The sequence below is a fragment of the Branchiostoma lanceolatum genome, chromosome 9 (genome assembly GCF_035083965.1).
Source record: "Branchiostoma lanceolatum isolate klBraLanc5 chromosome 9, klBraLanc5.hap2, whole genome shotgun sequence".
In the NCBI taxonomy this organism is placed as follows: Eukaryota; Metazoa; Chordata; class Leptocardii; order Amphioxiformes; family Branchiostomatidae; genus Branchiostoma; species Branchiostoma lanceolatum.
In genome coordinates, this window is record NC_089730.1 from 1,246,637 (window position 1) to 1,256,486 (window position 9,850).

The 9,850-nt window shown below is 40.4% G+C and overlaps 1 protein-coding gene across 4 annotated transcripts in view; it reads left to right on the plus strand.

Moving 5' to 3' along the window:
- The window catches only part of LOC136441710 (UDP-N-acetylhexosamine pyrophosphorylase-like), a 46,777-nt gene extending 40,304 nt beyond the window's left edge, over positions 1-6,473 (plus strand). For all 4 annotated transcript variants that reach the window (XM_066438149.1, XM_066438150.1, XM_066438147.1 and 1 more), the window contains one exon: positions 2,280-6,473. In XM_066438149.1, the coding sequence (XP_066294246.1) occupies positions 2,280-2,390 (111 nt within the window). In that variant the 3' untranslated portion in view covers positions 2,391-6,473. The remainder of the gene's footprint in view (positions 1-2,279) is intronic.
- Positions 6,474-9,850: the final 3,377 nt, after the last annotated feature.

Below are 9,850 nucleotides of genomic sequence, written 5' to 3' on the forward strand. Positions count from 1 at the left end.
GTCTTCAACATCTCTCCACTACATTCCCTTTTCATGGACGGTAACTGCACATGTTAGAGCATAATTAATACCCTTCCGTAACTAATATGAGCATCCCGTCACCACCACAATTATGTCCAGTGAAGGGTGAAGTTTGCATGTCTCCATGGCGCAAGCGATAACGCAACCCCGCTGCTTCGCCATCTGGATCAAATTCCGTGAATCCTAGGGGGCCCCGAGTTTGATCCTAGGGTCGACTCCAGCTCGGACATGTTGTAAGGGATTGCATTCGTCATTTTGGATGGTGATGTTAACCCGGCGGCCCCATGTATGAGGGAGCTTCGGGCATAAGCCTCAAGTGTCAAACCTCTGCACGTAATAGAACCCAACACACTTATCGAGAAGAGTAGGTGTGACCCAGTTTGCTTGGCCAAAGACATGAGCTGTGACGAGGCAGCATGAAAAAGCATCATGCTTCACCTCAATTGAGGATGACTTCTTACCTTTCTATCAGGGTGAAATGGCAGAAGTTGAAATCGGGTTACGTCACATGTATCTTCAGGCTTTTCCATAAGCCATCAGGCCCAATCCAAAATTTAGGAGTGACTTCATCCTAACTTATAACTTCTGCCAGTGGGCGGGGGTGGCATAAGTTAGGAGTGACATCAGTGGCAGAAGTTACAGTGATGTCACCCAACTTCTGCCACCTGCTGCCCTACCCTGGTCAATGGCAGAAGTTACAATGACATTACTCCTAAGATCTGCCACCTTCCACCCTACCCTGGCAACTGGCAGAAGTTACAATGACGTCACTCCTAACTTCTGCCAACTTCTGCCACCCTGCCCTGGCCACTGGCTGTGGTATTTACATTTTTTTCTCATGTTGGTTTTCTACTAAACATACCCTTGGAGACCCAAATGTTTTTTGTTTTGTAAAGCTTTATATATTGTCTCACTGCTTGGTCCTTGGTACAGGTCATATATTTGCAGCACAAGCCACCGATATGCAATAACACTGTTTTCAGCCTACCCATTACTGTATTAATTTTACATGTACTAATAGTGGTCAACAATTGGTCCACTGTTTTTTTCCAGCCCATTTTTTTGGACCATTCCAGCAAGAAATACCGGTTTCATTCTGGTACCCACCCCTAATCATGACTTTTAGATAAGCCACATGTAAGACAAGAAATTTCCGTTTTTATGACCTTTAGCAGCGTTTCTAAAAGAATCAGAAAGTCTTCAATTCAGTCATTTGTAGCCCATCTCGCTTAGCAAAATGTTTTACAGTATGACAGTAACATACGTTCCCATCACCCATGTTACCATGCTTTCTACGTTATTACTTTGACCTGCTGCAAGAAAGCTGCACAGTTTTTACAAACGTCCTCTTATACCCCAAATGATGCAGCCAAAAACTATGAATCCTTTCAAGAAAAACAGCCAAAGTGTAGTGTTGTAACATACGTTTGGCCATGTTGATTTGATTACATTGTATGTGGAAGATATCCAATTTACATCGGTTTCCGGCTCAACTGTAAATCGCACAAAGCAGCTCCAAAATGAGAACATATTATATGCTGTAGATTGCAAAAAAAGTTTTTGGAAAACGGATAATAATGTCGTAGAATGCCAAAATCAATTCCAAAGTCAAAGAAGAAAATGTCAAAAAACAAAAATGAAGAATCTATTATTCGGTATACCTTCCTTCCTGACTAGGTAGATTTCATAAACTTTTTTTATTTGCACACTTGCATCCATTTTTAGGTCCCCGGAGAATATGATCCATATAATCAAATCAACATGGCCTTACCGGTAACTTACGTTACACCTGCTATAACACATTGTACATAATGAATGCATCAAAATAGAAATAAGCTGTCATATTTTGGAAATTATTAATGGGAGTATTTTTTAACAAATAAGGTAGGTGTTCCCGAAAGATACTGCTGATCTATTTTTATGGACCTAAAATCCCTATCTTGCACATTTCATTGAGAACGAGCCTACTGTCTGTCTGAGTTGACAGTTATATGGAAATGGATAGAAGCTGATAGGCTTGTGTTGAATGTGGACAAAACCAAGACTATTGTACAAATGTGGTTAAATTGAAAATGCAGTCATTACAAAATCAAGAGATCTTCTCATAAGGGCAACATGAAAGGTAATGGCACAGTCACTGGTTCTGGGTCACATAGATTACTGTTTTTGTCTTCTGTATGTAAATCCAATCCAATCTGGAAAAAAAACTAGTTAAAGGTGCTATATTTAAATACCTGTGTGCTGCTTTTCCCTCTCAGGGACTGGAAGAGCATGTCAATGGTAAGGAGTTCAAGACACCCCTCCTGTTGCTGAGCACCACGGAACAGAACGACAAGGAGCCAGATGTCAAAAAGATCAGGGAAGATTGAAGAGTGGTGGAAGAATCCTAAAACTTTCCTGTGGCTTTGATGTTTCCATAGGCAATGAACCTTTTGACACCTTCCCATCACTGTTACATTTATTGTCTACTACAGCAAAAGGTTTACTAAATGAACAAACCATTGCAAATGAAAGTTCTGTATTCATTTGAGCTTCATGACCAAATATAGGATGAGTTGACATAGATCAGTGGTATGTACAATATTTTGTAAAAGGCTTTTATCAGTGTATTATCTTCACATTTGTAGTGAACAGTTGGGTTTGTCTTATTTCTCAACAATGCGGCTTCCTCCATCAGTTTATTTGCTGTAGTGGAAGGGACATGTAAAGATTTCAGGAACGCTGGTCAATTTGAATGCCAGGATATTCTATCTAGCAGAAAATACCCAGGTACCTTGTGTCAAAGGTGCATTGTGCTGTAGCAAATTATTCAAGCTTGTATGGTTGCTGAGGTAAGAAAATCTATCTCAATAGCCCAACAATATTTGGGCGTAGTATTAGGTTAAGAATTCCAATTGGGAATAGTGTGGGAAGAAAGTGAATGTTTTAAGAATCTTTGTGGGTGGTGAGGGAGACCTCTCAAAATTGAATACGGATAATAAAAACATTTGGGGTGTGTGAAATCTTGGCATATTGGGGATGGTTATGACAGGACATACTTTATACTTTTTGAATTACATGTAGTTTTGAAAATAGGCCTATCTTGTGGTAGGATGAGATAGTGGACTGAGATAGTGGACATCCCATGAGATAGTGGACTGATTGACAGCCAAAAGGACCAAGGTTAGTGCTCTGATTCAGGGTGGTCTATTGGAAGAAACTTTAGAATTTTTTTCTTGTTTGATGGGCAGTTGACATAACAGGCTAATATTGAGGTTAAGTTTTCATGGTCTTCATGATTTCATTGAATGGCACCTTTTTTTTTTACTTTTCCAAAGCATTGACTACAATGCCAATCTACTATGTAACGTAACATGACCTAATTACGTGCAGGAGCAGTTTACGTCCAGATTGGGTGATGTCCACATGTCGCGGTGTATTATGCCAAAGCCTGTTCTCATGAGCAACAAAGAACGTCATAAATATGATCCTTAGCCATCTCTCTCTTTTATACAAAACAATGAAAAAGCTTTACGTCCAGCGATATAACAGAATAAACTCCTGAACCAGTAACAACAAGTTGCACGGAAGCGGCATGCATGACGTATTTTATGTGTAATTCGACACCGCGTACTTCATCTTGTGTTTCTAACTTACATGATTGCTAGTTTATTTTGAAAATAGCTGACGTTAAACCTTACTTTGATATTCAGACTATCCATGGTGATTCGAGGTTTGAAACTCTTGCCAGTTTTAGGAAGGTTTGATACAACCTAGCGACCCCCGCTCAGATGATACATATTTGCACGGCATAACTCATGACCATGGGTTTATCACGTGAACGCCACGTGCTGCTGATGTCGGGGAAACACAAACAATTGTTTTCTTCCATCGCATCAGGCAAGCGGAGGGACAAACATTGTGACTTAACTATCATTTGTCTGTAGACTACTTTTGACAGTTACTGTGCATTTTTTTCTGGTCTATGTTCCACAATTTTACATCATATACCCCAGTATGAATACTTGCTCGCACGGCGTTAAACAGGCGGAGAAAAACTTACAGGCCATGCATTTTTCTTGTTAGAATAGCTGATATTTCTGCCCATTGGTTTAACATTAGGCTCTGTCCTCGCGGTTTTAAGATAAATAACGTTTTTAATAAATCGGACGTTAATTGGTGATGTTACGTTACATGTAATGGAGATTGTGGCTGACCAAGAATAAATTGGAATTGTTGTACTCTGTCATAGACTAGTTACATTTCAAGTACAGGGCACATTGAAAAACACCATTAACAGGCGATGTGTAACCTCCCTGGTTAAATAAAAAATAAATAAACAAACAAGTACATTTCTTACATTTCAAGTTAGATTGAGTGCACTGGCAAAAGCATGTTGAAAGTCCAAGTAGTATTGTATTTTATCCAGTTGTAGAGTTTGAATTACCTTTATATATTGTTTACCTGGATGTAGAGAGAATACCTGGATGTCTAACCTTCATAAACGTGAAAATGTAAGTCATTTCTCAATTGTTTAGTATATAAATCATTAGATGTTCTAAAAATGTAACTAGGTAAAGGCAAATTATAAATAATGTTATATCTAGCACAGTTACAGTAGTGATGTGACACTTGACAATGAATAAATGAATAAGTTACAGTAGTGTTATAGGGCATCTTTAAAGACTCAAAAAATATATATCTGCTGTAAGAAACATGTTTTAAGCAGACCTTTACAGTTAGCATATTATTATACGATATGATTTAGGAGGTGTGTATAGTCTTTGTGATATGAAGACGATCTCAGAAAGGGCAGCAGTTATGCCTTTCCCTGTACTCATGTACTGGGTTAACTCATGTACATGTACAAAGGTAGTTCAGGCCAGGGGGTGATGGTTAAGGACCAAATAACAGTTTCCATAGACTTGTTATCATCAGACTCCATGGTACAGTATGATGCTCTCTGTTGAAATAGTTTTATGATTATTGCAAAGTGTTTTGGAGGGTATCCAGAAAAGAAAACGGGACAAAATAGAAAGTCCGACAAAAACGCCTAAAAACATGTCAAAAACCAGCCGGGCCCACTCCTCAGCTTGGAGAGTAATCTCTTCTGGTATGTTCAGTACACATGTATTAGTATTTTTAGCAAATTTTAGTACCAGTATCTGATGATTGTATGTTGGTTAAGTATTGCATTGCAAGGTGTGTGCACAACAATATGTCAGTACTATACTGGAGTTGTGATATAGTTCTGCTTTGTTTATGAATCAAAATGATTCATGAGCAAGTGATTTTAAGATGTTTGCTGTGGTTCTCTCTGCACAAAGCTAAATGATGTATCAGATCTACATGTAACAGACCATGCTCCTTGGTACTACCTATCACTATATTAACTGAATATAATGAACATGCATTTAAGTTAGCAGATACATGTACATGTGCTACATGACAATGTTCCTATGGCCTAAGTCTACATGTACCTGATATGTGGAAGGACCAAAAATCGACAGGAAAACGAAACTTCAAGAATATCTTAACTTAAACGTTTAGATTAGAACCACAAAACCATTTTTAGAACACCTTATATAGTTGTTACACCATCACAATTAAGTGCCTCTTTTATATGTATATATAAAGTGAGGGGGGGGATCATGCGGACTTCAATCAATTCTCATTGCATCCAAATTGTATAACGTTACAAAGAACATAAAAAAAGGTATAAAGATAGATGTTTTCTATTCCAGCTTAGCCATATACTAACGTGTGCTCTTGCACAGGTGACAGCATCGGCAGCCCTTGTACTTAGTACTACAAATGTTGGCAGAGCCTCGGTTAGCTCTTTCGAAGAAAAACCGTTACCTATTTTGTGTGTAGAGCTCTGGTTAACATTTAGGTGAGCACTTGTAGTGTTGCATATATTTAGGATATATATGTTTCACAGCTTGGGACATATATACATTGTAGTGTTGTACAGTTTGTGACATGTAGTGTTGCATGTGTTGTTAGTGAGTATGATTCATCATCAGTCTGTGTATGATTCTCGGAAATCTTTTAAGAGGACTGAGTACAGTGTGAGTTTAGTGTATGATTGTGTATTTACAACACAAGTGATTTCAACAAAAACTTTGTGGTCTATCGCCTTCGGATAAGTCAGCCTGACCGTGAATGTATGTTTCCCATACTACAGGAATTAGGGATACTTCCATATTTGCCTTCAAGTGTCCTTCATTAAGCACTATCTCCATTGCAAAATGATTTCTATATACAGCTGTATCTTTAGTCATTAGTCATTCCTGTATGTTGTATTTTGTATGCTTTTAAGAGTAAAATATCTCAAACTCAATTTCATTCCACACGTACAGACTATTTACATGATCACTCTATGAGTACTAGGAATTCTGTATTGAGAGTCAGACCAAATAAAACCCCAAAAAATGTAACTAGTTGATTCCTAATAAAGACTTAATCACTTACTATTGTTCTTATCGTGTTCAACAACAATGATACTAATACTATCATTCAACTAGAGTTCCACGACCTCATACCTTCGCCAAATGATTTTAATCTTTATGACTGACGAATTAGGAGTGTTTCTCATCAATTATAGATCATACCAGTTGATCGTCTTCTCCACCCAAATAGCAGAAGTTGTCCAAAGTATGAGCTTAGCAAAGAAGGTTATGCTCCCATTTATCATCAATTATGCAAATGAGTTCTTTATTAGCATAATTTGTTCACATATTTACAAAAAACTTCCAAAATGCCACAATTATGAAATCGCCGTCATATACAAGTATTGTATGATAGTTGTTTCACTAATTATGCAAATTTGGTCTTGATTTGCATATTTTCTATCCATCAATATTCCTCTCTTTCTCAGTTACAAATGTCACATATATTTGATAGTCATATCATGGATTACAGCGAGTTTTTACAATTTCCTCATTAATTAGGCAAATTAGAGTCTGATTTGCATAATTGCTGTCTAATCATACAAAGCATCACGTAAGCTGTATACATACCAAAATCGGAGTCTATCTTACTCATGTAGTCCTCCGCAACAGTGCAGACGGCGTCTCACATGTTAGGTATGGGAATTGATATCGGGTGTAAGTGGGACGTTTCTGCACCTCCTTCGTCTCTCTTCTTCACCTATGCCCCTTCTATCCGTGTTTCCTCTTTCATTACACCCAAACCTTGACCTTGCATCCCCAACACCACATCATACCATCGCCTTTTCTTTTTTACCCCCAAACCTTATTTTTGCACCCCATACCTCATCTACCCAAACCTATCCTCTCTCATAAAAAACAAGAGTTCTACGACCTCATACCTTCGCCAAATAATTCTAACCTTTATGACTGACGTATTGGGAGTGTTTCTCATCAATTATGAATCATACCAGTTGGTCGTCTTCACCCAATCCATCAAGCCCTTCTTGAGTTATTCCCTTTCACAGTCTGAAGCAAAACCTGCTCCTGCAGTTCCAGAAAAAGGCACAAGGGGGCCGAAATGTATACCACTTACTGTCCAAAGAGCTATCTGCCTCTCAAAAATCAGGTAAAAGTGCCTCGTCCGTCCCGTGCGCACATGCTAGTATGCGAGCTGCGACTGGACACGACATACTCAGATAGGAGGTCACTCTGCACATGTTCGCAGCTAAAATTCCCGTTGCCGCATTGGTATGTAACTTGGCATATCGTTTGCTAGGTTGCATGTGGTGATGCACGTTGTCTATTTGTTACAATGTAACAGTGACTATACGATCACAGCAAGTAGGGAAGCTTTGTACCCCGTATAAGCATGAAGTATTGCAGCCATGCGTAACGGATTATAGCATGGTCTCTATGGCAGGTCAGTGGCACATGCCATTAATTATAGGGGTGCAATTACGATATTGTATTGACGATAAAAGTACTTACGGTGTAACAAAGACATTGTGCATCACCACGCCCAATCAGGCAAACGATATGCCAAGTTACACACCAATGCGACAACGGGATCGTGAGTTATAGCTGCGAACGCGCAAACAAAAGCATTTCCAATGCTCCCAGAAGGAGGTCATCCTCCTTCCCGGAGTAATAAGATAACCAAATATACTAGTAACCATGCCCAAAATACGCCAAAGATAATTACTCGAGCAACTGGATAAACTTTTTGAAATTTAATCCAGTTGCTTGAGTAATTATGTTTGGCGTATCTTACTACCTGGATGTCTAACTTTCATCAACGCATGCCAAAAATAGTATCCTATTTACCATGCGTAGCCCTAGGTCCTCCTGTTTGAGTGATGCGGAGAATCGTCGTCTGAAGCCTAAAGGCACCTATGTGCTGAGGCGACCGCCCTAAAGCGGGCGCATACCTCTAGCCAAGCAGAAACATGTCCGGGGAGGGCGGGTGGGTACGCTTCAGGCTCCAGACGTGGCCGGAGGACCCGGAGCTCACATGGAAGTGCACTAGAGGGCACTATACCTTATTTACATAGGGGGTATGACGTCACACCGTCTGACCAATGGCTGTGCATGTCAAATAGTATCCTATTTATCATGCGTTGCCCTAGGTCCTCCTGTGTGAGTGATGCGGAGAATCGTCGTCTTTCGCTTTCGCCGTCTCTGGCTGTTGAGCCCATTCCTTCCGTTTTATTCTCCAACATCAGAACGTCCTAAAATACTTGATGCCTTCTCACCTCCCCCTCTCTCATTCTTCCCAATGCCATCCCTTGCTCATCTCCCTTAATCTTGTCTTTATCACCCCTCCCTTATCTTACTTCTCCTATTACTCTTCTCTCACTGAAGATGCCCACTCTCATGTCACTCTCACTCTTGTCCTACCCCTGCCTCATCGCGCATCCAGCCTATCACAAACCTTTCCTTACCTAAACCCCTCTCTTACCATTCCAAACCTAAGAAAACCAATCTTCCCCCTCCGACGCCTTGATCTTTCTAACAGTTTTCACCGCATAATAGCTTACTCCGACAAGTTTCAGTCACGGACGAGTGCAGTTATCGTTCCAATCCCTAAGACAAAACCGACTTCTAAAACCAAGACCAGTCCGAACTCCCTATTAAACCTCTCTGTTAGGATAAATAGCGAGACAATTTCGCCTCACCATTTGGTGTTGTCCGACCCTACATCTCACATCGAAGCCCAACAATTTCACTGCAATAAAGACAGAACGACCACACACCGCCTCATGGACAGATAACAACGAGGTATTCAAAGCCACCGATAAACCTGGTATTCTACGTTCCCTTGTTACAATGAATTACCAAAAAAGGTTTGACCGTGTCAAAGACTGCGCCGTATACCCAACGCCTGCTTGAACTCGGACCGCGCCCTTCATGACCAGATGGATTAAAGCCTTCCTTACCAACTCACGCTGGACTGCCCGATACTATTACCATGGAACATATTCCGACTCCCCCTATACCCCTTGACTTTCCCAGCCCCAACAAAGTACCAGAGCCACGCGCTTCGCTGGCTCTAAACGCCGAAAATTAGTGGGTGACTTGACCTGACAAAACCCCCAAATTCAGTCCTCCCAACATTCAACAGCCCCTTAACGATTTAGGTCGGTGGCCACACGCAACCACCATGAGACTACGCCCAAAGACAAATAATTGTTTCATATCAAATTCAGGAAGACTCGTGTCACACACCATCGGCTTACTCCCCGAAAAAAGGAAACATTCAACGAGAGAAAATTACGAGGGTGATAGGCGTTATCCCCCCCAGGCTGAACTCAAAAATATCTCTTACCAGGACTCAAAGCGTACCAAACAAATCAGCACTTGTACTTCCTCAGGAAACTATAGCCCTTTCATCTCTGCAATGACGACCTCCCACACTC